This window comes from Amphiura filiformis, chromosome 1, assembly GCF_039555335.1.
Source record: "Amphiura filiformis chromosome 1, Afil_fr2py, whole genome shotgun sequence".
Taxonomy (NCBI): domain Eukaryota; kingdom Metazoa; phylum Echinodermata; class Ophiuroidea; order Amphilepidida; family Amphiuridae; genus Amphiura; species Amphiura filiformis.
In genome coordinates, this window is record NC_092628.1 from 23,461,347 (window position 1) to 23,478,302 (window position 16,956).

The 16,956-nt window shown below is 36.7% G+C and overlaps 1 protein-coding gene across 1 annotated transcript; it reads left to right on the forward strand.

Annotated features, from left to right (window-relative positions):
- Positions 1-551: 551 nt before the first annotated feature.
- On the forward strand, positions 552-16,233 carry LOC140168007 (excitatory amino acid transporter 3-like). The gene is made up of 7 exons (XM_072191320.1): positions 552-1,045; positions 4,717-4,759; positions 9,932-10,254; positions 11,424-11,657; positions 12,504-12,698; positions 14,397-14,531; positions 15,913-16,233. The coding sequence occupies exons 1-7, from the start codon at positions 552-554 to the stop codon at positions 16,079-16,081; spliced, it is 1,593 nt and encodes a 530-aa protein (XP_072047421.1). The 3' UTR covers positions 16,082-16,233.
- Positions 16,234-16,956: the final 723 nt, after the last annotated feature.

Genomic DNA, 16,956 nt, shown 5'->3' on the forward strand with positions numbered 1-16,956 from the left:
TCTTCTGGAGGTGCTTTGCTTTTGCACAGTTGTGAATAACGGTTGTGGAACTGTATCCTGGTATTCCGGGATATAAGTTATTTTACTTAACTTAAAACAATTTTTACATTTCAAAATCGTAGGCCTACTTGGCCACTTGTCTTCGCGCTGGAATTCCGGCTACCTCAATGGGAAGCATTTACTATGAATATTTCATAACGCAGGTACTTCGATTGCAGACGTCTTACAGCCAATTTCTGGCATTGACGTTTGTTTGACAAAGGTGGGCTAAAACCAACACACAGATTTAAACCTTCGCATGGTCAATTTCTAAAATTTAAAAAACAATTGTGCTATTGGACACAACCGCTGTCTATATAGAGCTAACATTTGGGATTCGCCTTACCGCTAATGGTTTGGTTGATTCAATTGTCTAATATTGTAATATTGGCAGCTTCAACTTCAATTTCATCTAAGACCACGTCAACTTTCGTGGTATAACTATAAAGGCCGCTCAGTATTATTAAGATCATCAAGCCAGCGGCAACCCCGGCGGCAAACAGTTGATGAAAATGGCTGAAAAGGAAGCTCTTGCACTCGATGGCATGGAATCAGGGAAGAAGAACAATGAGTCTTCCAAATTATCCTGCTGCAGTAAATTCTGCAGAGGTAATCTCTTAATCATACTCCTCCTTACATCGCTTTTACTCGGTGTTCTCGTAGGCTTTATCATCAAACTTGGCACCAATATGGAGTTCACTGATAAAGAGATTGCCTATATCAGCTTCCCTGGAACTCTGTTCCTGAATTCTTTAAAGATGGTGATCATTCCTCTGATCGTGTCCAGTTTGATTGTTGGAATGGCTTCGCTTGATAAGCAAGCTTCTGGAAAGCTGGGATTGAAAGCCGTGGCCTATTACTTTTCCACGACTTTGTTGGCGGTTATCTTAGGGATTGTATTGGTGATGTCGATTCAACCAGGGAAAGGGCGAGATAAGAGTGAGATTAAACGAGATGGAAGTTCTCAACAAGTCAATACAGTGGACGCTATTCTGGATCTTCTGAGGTAGGTTGTAGAATAGAAATGAGGACAAAATCCCTAAAAGACAGAACAATTAATTAATTTAATAATATAACATTGAAGATAATTATTGCCCCGCCAAAAAGAGCACCTTGAACATTGTGCTCTTGCAAAAAGTTCCCAATTTGGAAGCTTCGAAGACTGAGCAATTCACGCGGATCACGTATGTCCATATTTTAGTCAAAATTAAAAAGAAGACCCCAAAAAAGTCCACTAATTTCGTGTAAGCCATGAGTTTTGCCCCCCAAAAGGCCACTTCGGTTTTCAAAAACCAATCTTTTGAAATTCACTGTCAAAAACCTGCACCAAATATATGAAATTGGATTTCATTCCCCGGGATGCGGGAGTGACAGAGAAATTCGTGTATAGGGTGTCCCAGAAAAAATTACCGTGCAAATGAATTTGGACGTAAGTCGAGAAATAAACTTTAAAATCCAAAAGTCTAAATATCAGCATGTAGCCCATCTTATTCTGCATCTTATACGCTAATTTTACTGGAATCGTTTGACTGATCGCAAAGAAATGAGCGATTACATAACGCATGTGTCAATTAATTTCATTCCAAGTTTGAAAGAAAGAGCATTCAACATAATGCGCACTAGTGGTTAAACTGTCAATGGGCTTCATATTTTGTTTTATGAAATCCTTTTCGTTCTTTTTAAACAACATGTTTCTTGAAAAGGAAAACATTTAATTAGGCTTTGTTCAAATTTGAAAACCTGCACGATATTGAAAATCAAAGCGTGCATGTAAGATGATGCACGGTATTTGTAAATATCTTTTTTTGTTAATGTTGATATAAATGTTTCATAAAGAATTACTACATAAAGAATTCCTGCTGGCTTCAAAAATTCTCACACACATTAATGTTTTCGGAATATTTCCAAGAAATTGTAATTCAAAGTTTAAATCTTTTAAAACTTCAACATTAATGTTGCATGGTATCAAAAACCACACGTAAAGCTGTAAGCACTTGGTCATTGCCATTCTTGGCTCAAATGTTCGTTGTAAAGTTAAAATATAATATATTTGTACAACCTAAAGAATTAAAGCTGGAGCGCTTCCAATTGCAGAAATCAAATTTTTCTCGGACAAACTGTTATTCATCTTCAATAAAGCATGAATGCCATAACACCGTCAGGTTTTAATAGATAATTTAGACTAAATATAATGAGATACACAAACTTTAGGAAGCAGTGATCGAATATGAAAAAAAACGCATGTTGACCAAACTTGGAATGAACTGCATTGATGCACCCATTATGCAATCGTTCATTTCTTCGGAACCAGTCAACCAAATCAAATCAAATTTTCGTATGTTATGCACAACAAAATAGGCTATGCGCTACATTTTAAATTTTTTGATTTTGATGTCTATTTCTTGACTTACGTTCAATTTTATTCACTCGGTATTTTTTTCTGGGACACCCTGTATTCCATTAATATTAATAGCGCGTCATAAAATGTAATATGCAATAATGTGCAGTGCACACTGTTTACGTTGGATTAGAATATTTGCAGTTACACTTCTTATAATATTTGTTTAAAAGCCCTTCAGATATCCGTCAAGGACCGAAAAAAATCTTTAAATTTTCTGAAGTCGATTAAAACGTTTGGGTAAATCGAGAGTTTGATATAACTTTCGCAAAATACGTAGGATACTATGCCTAAAAGTGGTCATCGTCCGTATTTGACATTCACATGAATTCCTTGTAGCCTATGCCCTAATGCCCAGGCATAAAAAATATTAAAATTGTTCTCTCCTGACGTGAAAACACGTTGTCTTGCTTCTCTTGACGTGAAAATGTTTTGTCTTGCCTATTCATTGAATGGGTATCCTTATTGCGAGAGATTGTTACAAACACAAGTCGATTAGTCTACTGTAGTAGACCATTTTAATTTATCATCCTAAATCCCTCTGACCATGGAAAATCCACCAACTTTTCTGATCCGAGCTATCCTTTTTTCTCTGGGCAGGGCAGTCACTGGGGATGTGTTGTGTTTTATGCGTGGAATGGTATGAATTGTATAAAACGGGAATGCAGAGCAGTCTACCGTTGGATAGGTGCTTCACACATAAACTGACTATTTTGATCTGATTCATAATAAAAATTCCCTTTAAAAGGAAAGCCAGCCTCAATGTAGAAGAGGTCTTGTAATTAGTTTTGGTCAATGTGAAAGGCATTTTTAGGATCACGCTTACATCTACATGACAGTCCACCAAACCATCAACGATGAGAACATGCACACTGAAACAGCAGAAAACATTAATTCCTAATCTCATGTCAACTCTTTTAATTCATTACATGTACTCCAAATTGTTCTGGTCTGTTTGTTTTGTTGTTGTTGTTGTTGTTGTTGTCGTTGGGTTTTTTGTCTTTTCAGCTTTTTACCCACGATATCTCAATTTCCAATTTTGTAATACCAGAACTTACGAACTCAATATCTTCGCTTAGGAATGTCCGATTTCACTGCTTTCGATATATACACTGCCGGTTTGAGTTAACTTACATGTACATTTTATTTTAAAATAACTTAATTAATTCGCAATGTATAGTTTAAGCCTACTATATTATAATAGATAGTGGCCAGCACATTTATAAAGGACTGGTTACTCACTACAATCTTCACTCTTAAACTGTGTTTTTCTGAATGTGCTGATCATGTTGATTGCTAGTCGGAAACTCCTGCGAAGCTATGGACATGGCATCTTACATACTCCATTCTATAACAGTCTACCTAGTGCCTTGTGTGTTTTCTCTTCAATCATTTTGTTGAATGTAATTTTATGAATCAAATAGTTATGTGTCATTTTATTTATAATAAAGAAGTTATTAAATTAATAAAGTAAGACAATTTATTTATCTATAAGTGCATGTCAAATGGGGTACATTGTTCAATACTATATGCATAAATTATGCCCATATTATAGCTAGGCCCTAAAAACTTTATTTTGCATCGGATTTTTCCTGTTGAAAAGACAAAACTGATGTTTATGATAGCAACCATTTCATCAATAACATTTTGAGTCATTTTATCCATAAAACGACACAGGATATGATAGATAACTACTTTCACATCAATATGGTCCATATGATCACAGATTGTTGAGAATCTGTGATATGATCCGGGATATGATGAAGATTTTGATTCTATAGATCTGTTATCAACATGATGATATCACGCTGTTCAGTGGTCAAGGAGTAAGGACCCCGGTCAAGGACACTGATATGACATCATAGGTGATGTCAGATTTTCTTCTGCTGACCATATGATGCTATATATATTAACTATTATTGTTACATTTAGGCCTTTAAACTTTTAAAGTCATAATTAATTAGTTCAAACATAACTTTGGTAATACTCACTCGTTTTCGTTCGTTGAAACGGCAAAACATACTTACTTTTCCTAACAAATCGAATTAAAATATTTTTAAAAAATTTAACCACAAAAAGTAAAAAAAAAAATCATTCCAATACCACTAAAATATAATCTCTTGAGTAAACTGACCCCAAACCTGAAACAGGTACCAGCCCCGAATGGGCTGGCGAAAACCCAAATACAAAATCAAAAGTATCAATAATGATTTCCTAAAATACTGCTATTATGGTTAGAACATGAGGTAATAGTCTTTCTTATCTTGTTTTTTTTTCAGAAACATGGTGCCACCGAACATTGTTGCAGCCTGTTTTGAAACGGTAACTGTGGAGTAGTCTTCTTACCTGTCGTTTGTCTTATCAGGCTTATAAAGGTTTTCGCATACCGACGATTATGTATATATTATAGTATATTATAGTATATTTATTAAAACACATTGCAGCCAAACGGCTGAATTACATGGATTTTACAATTTGATTTAAATAGTATAAAAACATCAAATAATATTTTAAAGACACATTTAGAAATTGTAAAAACATCAAATTACAATTAGAATAATTGCACACGAGAAACATTTAAATATATATAAAAAAAACATCAAATACCGTATTGCACATTAGAAATACATGTAATAAATAATACCAAACAAAAAATGAGACCATGGGGGATTACACAGAACAGACCAGCTGTTTTAAAAGGGGCTAAATTTGGAAGGGGGGATACATAATGAGCAGACCAGCTGCTTGCAAGAAAATTGGATTTAAATATTTGGAAAAAATAGTTTAAAATGAAAATGAAATAGCTATCACAGACAAAATTGCACTGAGCAGACCAGCTGCTAAAAGTTTGAATACCTGATAACAGGGGGGGGGTCAACCAAATTAGCACAAGATAATATTCAAAAACAAAATGTATTCGTTGCCGACGAATAGATTCGTTTTATTTATACGAGTTCACAAAATTTCATGTTACCTTAAGGGATCCAAAATGAGCGTTTATTGCGTTTCGACAGTATTTTTTGGGGACATGAGAGCACCTCAGACCTATCGAATTGCATTCTGAATACGAAGCATGTCTTTCTGATATCAAATAATTTTCATTTTTGAAATTCACGATATAATACAAATTTTATGACAAATTATCAAAATTTGATATTTTTCAAATTTTTGATATATAACAGTCCTCGAAGTAAATTTTATAAATCTAATGATATATTCTTAAAGTGTATGTAACTGGGAGGAAAAGCCGACGATCAATTGAAAATGTTGACCTTTTATATTGAAGATATGGATTTTTTCCCCAAAAGACCTAATTTTTTTTTTTGTGTTTTGGGAAAAAATCCATATCTTCAATACGAAAGGTCAAAATTTTCAATTGATCGTCGGCTTTTCATCCCACCTACATACACTTTAAGTATAAATCATCAGATTTATAAATTTTACTTCAGTACTAGTGTTAAATATCAAAATATCAATTTTAATGATTTGCCATAAAATGTGTATTACATTGCGAATTTCAAAAATCTAAATTATTTGATATCAGAAGGACATTCTTCGTATTCAGAATGCAATTCGATATGTCTGATGTGCTCTAATGTCCCACAATAAATACTGTCCAAACGTTCATACCCCTTCCCTTAATATGGTGGCTATCATGCACATTTTCGGTAATATAACGAGCCTGCTGGGATGACGGTATGACGATAGCTCGACATACCAAAACAATGGAAGGTCTTGTGTGATTCTACAAATTACACTTCCACCGAATCCACCAGATGTGATGGAATACCTATATATATATGATACTAGATTTCGCGGTTCTCGGGTTGGGCGGTTCTCGTGATAGGCCTATCTCTAATTAGGCCTACCCGTTACCCATAATACTTGTCCTGACCTTTCAAACTACTACGATATACGCTCTCAATGATAAAAATAGGCCTATTTTGGTCCGATGAGATGCACCTGTTAGTCACTGTATGTAATGCTTTCCGATGCTCGTACTGCGCCCGTCGGTACTCCGCGCACTACGCGATAGCGCACCGCTCGCACGCGATAGCGAGCCACGCGCACGCTATAGCGCGCGGACAGAGGACGGACGGACACGCCGTAATTAGTATTAAGATATATGATACTAGATTTCGCGGTTCTCGGGTTGGGCGGTTCTCGTGATAGGCCTATCTCTAATTAGGCCTACCCGTTACCCATAATACTTGTCCTGACCTTTCAAACTACTACGATATACGCTCTCAATGATAAAAATAGGCCTATTTTGGTCCGATGAGATGCACCTGTTAGTCACTGTATGTAATGCTTTCCGATGCTCGTACTGCGCCCGTCGGTACTCCGCGCACTACGCGATAGCGCACCGCTCGCACGCGATAGCGAGCCACGCGCACGCTATAGCGCGCGGACAGAGGACGGACGGACACGCCGTAATCTATACTATTAAAGAGGAACTTGCCGATAATCGATACTGATCGATACTTTGAAGAGGAACTTGCCGATAATCGATACTTCTTGGGATCGATTCATCGGTACCGGTATCATCTCAGAGATTATAGATGAAAAATAAATTAATAAATAGATAAATAAATAAGTTTTAGCATTTCCAGATGAATGGTAAATGCATAGATAGATAGATAAATTAATAAATACAAATAATTATTTGGATTTATTCGGTAGATCAACCAATGGTGGCCCGCTTATATTTACGGTCCGTTGCTGCGTTGCTACTGATACGCGGATTACGCACAGGTCGTGGCAACTTCCCGACGCGCTAATGGTAACAAAACTTCCAGCACGGTACGGTATAAATCGCAACCGTATAATAAATCAACTGCATTCGTTTATGATGATTTTCGGAAACTTCTTTTGTGATGACTTTCCGAAGATTTTAAGGTAGGCCTAGGCTTGATTAGCATGATATGATATATCTCACCTTTTTTGTGACATTAACTGGCACCTTTTTTGTGACATTAACGATGGCGTAGGTTTCTTTTGACATGGGGGATGGGATCCGTTTAAATCAATTTCTTGAAATAGGCCTATAGTGAATCCAGCACCTTTTGGCGACAGATTAATTTATGGCCATAATGAAGCTAAAATGGTGAATTATATGGTGCAAAAGTGGAACAAATACGCACGACGAAGACCGCAACAATTGGCACTGTGACTTTTTTAGCCAAATATGGGGTTAATTTTGTCAGAAACCCACATGTAGGCCCCTACATGTATACAGGTGTCAACTTGGGGTGATTGTATGGACCATTGCCCTAGGCTTATCAAACCCCACCACCGGGAATTTACGCCTATGTAACTCAACCATCAGAAACCCAATGTTGCTATAGGCCTAGGCCTATGAAACAGAAACAAATTTAAAAGAAAGAACGAACGAAAGAAAGAAAGAAACGGCCACAATACATGCGTGCAAAAGTGGAACAAATTCAAAAAAAAGCCGCAAAAATGGCACTTTTTATAGTTTGGCCAAATATGAGCCAGAAACCCACATGTACAATAAGCTACAATATGTATACAGGTACGGGGGTGATTGTATGGACCATTGACCTTATAAGATATGGGGGGGAGGGTATCCCCCACCCCATACCACCGGCATGTAACTCAACCTTCTTGAAACCCAATGTTGCTATAGGCCTACTTGATGAAACAGAAACAAATTTATAAGAAAGAACGAACCAAAGAAAGAAAGAAACCCTGGCACATGTAGGGCCTACATGCGTCAACATGGAGGTGATTCAGTAGACCATGCCCCTTATCAAAATATTGAGGAATTTATTATTGGTACTCACCCCGAGATTTATGCCCATGTAAAGAAAGAAGAAGGAAGGAAGGAAAAAAGGAAGGAAGTGGGAAGGAAGGAAGGAGGGAAGGAAAGAGGGGAGGAAAGAGGGAAAGAAAGAGGGACAGAAAGAGGAAAAGAACGAAAGAAAGAAAGAAAGAAAGAAAGAAAGAAAGAAGAAAGAAAGAAAGAAAGAAAGAAAGAAAAAAGAAAGAAAGAAAGAAAGAAAGAAAGAAAGAAAGAAAGAAAGAAAGAAAAACAATGGGAAAGCAAGAAAGAGAAAGGGAGAGAGAAACGAAAAGAAAGAAAGGGAAAAACATAAAAAAAAATTGACAGACAGAAAAAAAGAAGAAGAGAGAGAAAGAAAGAAAGTGAACAAGCAAGAAAAAGAAAGAGAGAAATGGAACGCAGGAAAGAGAGAGAGAAACTGAAAGAAAAAAAGGAAAGACAGAAAAATAAGTAAAAAGGGAAGAAAGAAAGAAAGAAAGAAAGAAAAGAAAGAGAAACAACGGGATGGAAAGCAAGAGAGAGAAGGAGAGATAAACGAAAAGAAAGACAGGGAAAGACAAAGAAAAAATAGACAAAAAAAGAAAGAAAGAGAGAGAGAGAGAGAGTGAACAAGCAAGAAAAAGAAAGAGAAATGGAACGCAGGAAAGAGAGAGAGAGAGAAACTGAAAGAAAAAAGGGAAAGACAAAGAAAAAATAAGTCAACAGGGTGTTTGGTACAAAAATTACGCAAAAGATTTTATGTTAAGGAAGTCGTTTGCAAAGTAGAGGCAACAAATGGTAGGCCTACCACATCACTAACCGCGTAATAATTGGGCTGTTAAAAGCGATACCATGTACCAATTGCCATGATTACCACTTCCATCGTTTATACTAACCGCTCCCGTTTACTAACCGCTCCCATTTACTCATCTAGCGGGGGCCCGCGCGAAGCGCGGGTACCCGCTAGTTAGTATTAAGATAAGGCCACATGTCACAGGGGAAGTTACCACAAGTTGGCAAAATTCTCCAAAAACGCCTGAAATTGTGCAATAATGTTACGTAAAGTTCCCCAAAGCTGCGCAACATTGTCTTGACCTCATTGATCTGCATTGCAAAATTTTGGGAAATCCGCGGCCAGAATTAATACACAGCTTGCGCGCAGGGTGAAGCAATTTTGAGTAACTTTTGAGCGGCTTTTCAGCAACTTTACGCAATTTTGAAAAATGTTAAGCAATTTTGTGAAATTTTGAATAGCTTTAAGTGATTTTGAGAAACTTTAAAGCAAATTTGTGAAATTTACAGCGATTTCGAGGGAGTTTTAAGCAAGTTTATGAAACTTACCGCGATTTCGAGGAAGTTTTAAGCAAGTTTGCGAAACTTTGAGTAACTTTATACTATTTTGACAATTTTTGACCACTTTGGGCAATTTCCCCTGTGACATGGGGCCTTATAATAGGGCTTACTTTGGCATGTTTTCGACAACAGTTTAAAAATGATTGAAATAATTTCTACCTTTGCAGGTAATAGAAATAATGTGCACAACATATTGTTAAAAACTGTTTAAAATATTTTAAACAACTCGCGCCCCAAAGCCCCCCCCCCTCGAACTAGGCATTATATCATGCATATCTCGAGAACTATAACATGTATAACAAATGACACGTATATTCACTCATTGCATTAAAACAAGACAATGATTTTAATCACAGTACAAAACACGCGAAGTTGAGATACCACCAAATGAAATGATGAGCATGATGACGACCACCATGGCAACGGGAGGAACTATGATGATGACTGGTGATGGAAGCACGGCGATCATGAATGATACAATGATGACAACCATGATGCCAAAGAAGATGTACAGATCAGTGGGCGGGTTCGAATCTAAGACCAACGTCCTGGGTTTAGTTGTGTTTTCATGCTTCTTTGGTGCAATCATTGGAAGAATGGGTAAACAAGGGGAACCACTGAAGATTTTCTTTAATGCATTCATGGAAGCCATAATGCATTTAGTTGGTATTATTATTTGGTAAGTTTAATTTGCTTTTCCTAGTAAATAGATTTTTTTTAAATCACAGTAACTGGTATGACTTATCCATCAATGATATTAAAATGGGCCAGTACGTTCTTAAAAGTATCTTGGATCATTGGCGTAACCAGGTATTCGGAACGGGTGGGGGGGGGGGGGAGGGGGCCCAATAAACTTGTACATGTACCGACAGAAACATTTTTTGCTGACAGAAGTTGTGATTGTTGTTGTGAATTGTTGACCCCATTTTTTTTTTAGAGCAATATTAAAAAATGTCATTTCACACCCAATGCTCCCCCAATTTAGGTCCAACGGTCCGTCTCTCACCCAATGACCCCATGTTTTTTATATTTTGCTCTCACCGAATGCCCCTTACCATGCTTACTGTGACAGTGTCAGCCCTACACCTATATGCATTTCATATTGAACTATCCCTGCGGGATGTAAACTAGCTGAAAAATCTTCTGTCATATCGGTGTGGTGTGACTTGCGCAAAATGCCGAATATCATATCACCATAAGCCGTCCCATAACCTGGAGTGTTTTAAGCGATGCGCCGCGTGCACAATGAAACGCTACAAGGGGATCATGACTTCGTACTTTATTAAAGTCGGAACGTTACTCTCTGTAGTCAGAAAAATACAACAGGATATATCGACTGTTCAGTGCCAGAAGTGGGTAAGTACAATAGCTGCCAGGTGTAGATGAGTACAATATACTGTGTGTAAATTACCAAATGCTCACAGGGCAGCTCTTCCACTTACCCACTTCTGGCACTGAGCAATCGATATGCAGACGACGACTCGTGTTTTGTACGGCTTATATTAAATTGGCAAAGACTCATAGCATCGTGGATTAATAAAAAAAAATCATCAGAATGGCAAAAACATTATTACAAAAACTGTTGGTTTGACAATAACACAGTATCCTTGTGCAAAAGGCACTAAGTTATTGGTATATAATGAGAAATCATGATACAGATGAATTCTAAGTTGTTATAATAAATTCATCTTTGAATTTACTGATATGCGATCCTTTTATCCCCTGATTCCCTTTGCTAAGTTGATCAGAACATACAAATATCGCACAAATATGTGATTCGTCTCTTTGCGGAATTCATGACGATATAATCCACCGTTTAAAAAAAATGATGTGCATTTTGTTGAACAGGTGTTCCCCAATTGGCATATTCTTCCTGATTTTGGGGAAGATATTAGGGATGGACGATTGGGAGGAAACGTTTCAGCAGATTGGCATGTATTCTCTCACTGTGATGGTAGGCCTCGGTATCCATGCCTTTGTCGTATTACCTCTGATATATGTGATCTTTACAAGGAAGAATCCGATCACGTATCTTATGGGCGTGTCTCCTGCTTTGATGACTGCATTTGCAACTGCTTCAAGGTAAGGAACGGACAGCATCATATGTCCGGTATGCACATATACCAGAATTCTTTGCCATTAATTGATGCATGCCCATATCGTCAAAGCGCACGTTGAACTGCGCAAAACCCGGGAACGACATGCACACGTCGGGGTAGTCCGGGGTGACGAATGGGATTACAATTCCAAAGGCTTATAGGATTTATCGAAATGGTCCGCTATTCAATGCGACAAGTGAAGATTCCTTGCTTTTGAAGAATATCCCCAATGTAGAAGCCTTAAATACATGCAAGAAATGGCTATGAAAGTAAGGAACATAAATTTGTAGGCTATACCCTTTTGGTGCTACATGGTAAAAGTTCATGTTTGCGAGAGGATTCCGACTGAACTGAAATTTATAACATCATATTAGTTCAAATGAGTACTTTAGTTAATAGTCAAAAGTATCGAATGTACATTAGCCTTTTCGGAATTATACCGCACTGGCCAAAGCTCGCTTGGTATGGAGAAATCTTGTGATCGCCTGCTCCGCAGCCGAAGAATGTCGATGATACCCCTGACCCAGTGTAGCAACAATAGTTTCAACCATAATTAGTAGGCCCGGGTGTAGGCTTTCTATGTTCAAGTTGAGAACTACCTGCCGATCGGCCAAAAAGAAGTTTTCATTATCAATTGGACCAATAAACAACATTGTTAGAATAATTTCATCACGCAAAATAATTGGGGTGAATTATTTGCAAAACTCCATTCTGATTGGTGATTAAAATGAAAATATCATGTAATTGACCAATCAGAGGCAATGTTAGATCGGCAGGTAGTGCTCAGTGGGTTTAATGATTATGGTGATTACTTTTGAAACGTTCACAGCTCAGCCACTTTGCCAATCACCCTCAGAAGCTTGGAAGAGAATCTAAGAATCGACCGCAGAGTTACACGTTTTGTTTTACCAATAGGAGCCACGATCAACATGGACGGCACCGCTCTGTATGAGGCGGTTGCTGCCATCTTCATTGCGCAGGTCAATGATTTTAATTTGGATGTCAAAGATGTCATCACCATTAGGTAAGACCAAATTGAGAATGTCAAAATACTTCTTCATGTATGGGCACAATTCATATAGTATTTCTGTATGTCAAAAGCACAAAAGACCGAATGGAGGGGGGGGGGGCGGAGGCGTCAAGGTAGTCTCAACAAAGGTCAACACAACATCATACTGCATTAAAAGATGTACCACTATTCACGGTTGTTTGATGTGATCATTAATGTTTCTAACAAAACATTACATAATTGACAATTCTAGACCTTTAAAATACCAACAGCTATCTCACATATATTCACATATATTTTTAGCTATTTTTAACTTTTTATCTTTATTAAATTTTTATCCTTTTCTGCCTTTTCGTGGTAATTTTCAATCTATACACTGCTCATTTGTGTTCAAATTGAGGGCGCTATTTACATATATTTTCAATATGATTTAAATATGAGTTAACTTTTATTTCATGATAGTTTGAAAATTTCCTTTCTATATTTTACTCATTTTTATGATGTTAAATATATTTCACAAGTATCTACCCCTTGTAAAGACGATAACAAGATTTAAGATAAATAGCGCCATCAGTGTTCAACTTTGCTTTAAAATGAATTCTATATGCCTTCAAACAACCGTGTTTTATTTAGTGCACAGGCCTACACACCAGATTCCTGGACATGTAGGTCACTTATCAGTAGAAGAAATATGTTGTCAAAGAGATTTTAAGAATAAAGTGTTTCCTATCAATTACAGATATTGTTATCAGTGCCATCGTAAGGATAATACATCACTCATTACAGTAACATATTTATCTCCAGAAACAATTCATTTTGTGTATATTTCCCGAAATGTTATAACTGTCCATTTGTTTGCATTCATGATGCAGTCATGTCTACAGTAGAATTCATCTCGACCTTTGCAGGACTTAAACCCCATTAAAAGCTATTAAACCAAGATAACACTCATTGAAACAGCTCAACTGATTAAATCGGATCTTCTCTGGTTGTGCACATGTGTCTGTTTTCATGTGCGATATCGCAATAAAGCTGGTATTCATCGCTTAAGTTGGGTAACCGATTATAAAGGAAACGAAAGGAAACAATGGTATGTGTACCTTTGTTCACGAAATGAGACAATGGCCTGCTTTTTGTAAACCAGCATTCTTGAAAATGAGCAACATAATGATTGTTGACTTAACACGGTTTGGAAATAATTTCTTCATATTTTTGGTGTTATCTGTCGTTTACATATCCTTCCTAAAACACAAAAGTGCGACCCTCTCCAAACACCTAAATTAGCTAAAAATTTAGGACATGTTACAAAACTATATTGTCTAGAATTTTAGAAGAGTACTTTTAATATTGGCCGGTTATTTTTCACACAGCGACGTTAACTAGGCAATGTACTATTACCTATAACATTAACTAAAACACCAAAGTACGCATATTTCCAAACATCTAAATTAGCTAAAATTTAGGACATGTTAAAAACTATATTTTCTAGAACTTTAGAAGAGTACTTTTAATATTGGCCGGTTATTTTTCACACAGCGACGTTAACTAGTCATATCCCTATACTTTTAACGTAGGGCTATTTGTAGAGGTCACGCGTCAATGGGAAAGAGCACTGTGTATTGTGAATAGGAAAACGGACATTAACTGCAGTATGTTACATTTTTTTTCTAATGGAAAATATCTCACATTAAAGTGCTTTTCATTTATTCCCAGTATCACCGCAACTTTGGCAAGTGTTGGTGCCGCAGGAGTACCTCAAGCAGGTTTAGTCACGATGGTGATTGTACTAAATGCGGTTGGGTTGCCAGTGGATGATATTACACTTATCATTGTCATTGATTGGTTTTTGTAAGTATTTTGGTTTTTTAAGCATTTTCAATCAATCAATCAATCAATCAATCAATCAATCAATCAATCAATCAATCAATCAATCAACCAAAATCACAACAAAATACACCCAAATGAATTAAGAACGAACCCAAATGTGCCGAGAATACACCCATATGATAAGAATTCACCTAAATGTTTAATGTGTTAGATAGGGACGGTGCACAGCAGCTGATAGGTGTATCCCATCATGCTCTGCAGTAGCAAAGTAGAACTGCACATGCCATAGAAAGTGTACACAAAATCCCTCACTTCAACTTTCAATTACTCGCTTATATCAGGGGAGCTTAGACTTTTGTTTGAAAAATATGATCTCCAAAGTATTGTGAAACTATCCATAGCTCTCAATATTTAAGCAGCCCTTACTTATGTTTTGTATGCATTTGCTATGGAGCAAGCAGATAGACTGCAATGCATGATGGGATACTCCCTTCAGCTGCTGTGGGGACGGTGTATAATAATATGTTATTCGGCACTATACGAAATCACAACAAAATACACCCAAATTAAGAACACACCCAAATGTGTCGAGAATACATTAAGAATACACCAAAATGTGTCAGGAATACAGCCAAATGTGTCATAGATCTGTTATTCGGTATACTCGATATCACGACAAAATACACCAAAATGAATGAAGAACACACCCACATGTATCAAAAATACATTTGGTGTCAGGAATACACCCAACGTTTCATGTGTTGTTTTAGATAGGGACGGTTTATTGGTTATTCAGCGTTAAGCAAAAGCACAACAAAATACACCAAAATTAATTAAAAACACACCCAAATGTTTCTTGAATACACCCACATGTCTCATGTGCTAGATAGCGCCGGTTTATAGTAATCTGTTATTCGGTATTATGTAAATCACAACAAAATACATCAAAATGTGTCAGGAATACACGCAAGTGTGTCGGTAATACACCCGAATGTGTCAGGAATACACCCAAATTACAAAATGCACCCAGATATGTCAGGAATACATCCAAATGTCTCATGTGTTAGATAGGGACGGTTTATAGTAATCTGTTATTCGGTATTATGCAAAATCACAACAAAATACGCTCAAATGAATTAAGAACACATACAAATGTGTTGAGAATATACCCAAATGTGTCAGGAATACACCCAAATGTATTAAGAATACACCAAAATGTATTAAGAATACACCAAAATGTATCAGGAACACACCAAAATGTCTCATGTGTTAGATAATGATGGTTTATAGTTATATGTTGTTCGGCAATATACAAAATCACAATGATACGGACCTGATCCTTATTAGGCTATTGATATTAAGCGTTGGTTTTTTTTAACGATTGTTTTTTTTTCTTTCTTAGGGATCGTTGTCGAACCACAATCAACGTATGGGGTGATTCGATCGGTGCGGGTATCATCTACGAAAGATCCAAAGCAGACTTGGAACATTTACCAGATCCATTTGATATCAGCGACAAGAATGGTTTCTATGGCGCTGAGAATTACGGCGACTATGATACCAAATTATAAACTTTTAAAAGAGATATTTCAATATGTACATCGATCTATACTGTTACTTTATATCATTCCCTTTGTTGGAATATAATATATTGAACACTAGTTCAGTAGTTACACAACTTGGAAGTGAATACCAAAATTAAATAATCGGGCAATTTTGCAAATTATTAATGGAAGTTTCTCCTTTCGTGAATTGAAATAAATCAATCCCCCCCTCCCCCACTGAATAGGATCTGCAAAAATTCCTTACCTTGTATAATTTATTATTTACCGTGATTGGTTGGTTTTTTTTTTCCAAATTATTGATGATCGAATTTTAATTATAAATCAGTTAAAAATTGACGTAGTACGTCGTTTAATTCAAGTCAAACGCGTACGCGATGTTCATAATAGTGTACATGTACATACATGGCGTACGGGATGTTCAACACATCAAAGACACATCTCGGTCACGACCGACAGAGTAACACGAATTGGCAACATCGGCGCTGGAGTTAAATAACGATTTATTTGTTATACCGCACTTGTTCATATCAGCTCAAAATTAAAAAGGGGACATAATTATCTGACAGTGAAAATTAACATTTTGAAGAAATGCAAATAAATACAATTTTTTTTGATGGGAAATGTTACAATATTGTTTCAACGCGCTAATAATATGAAAGTGCTAATGTAATGTACTTTTTGCCAATATTTTGCAAAAAGCCAATGTATAAATGTTTAGAACACTTTTATTTTGCAGAAGTTTGCCTTATAGTGTGTTTTAATGTATTATATTGTCTACTCAGCCTCTAATTTAGATATTTGCATATTTATTGAGAGAGAAAAAATCAGGACTCAGCGGGGATTGAACCCCGGTCGCTGGACTCTCAACTTAAGTCCCCATG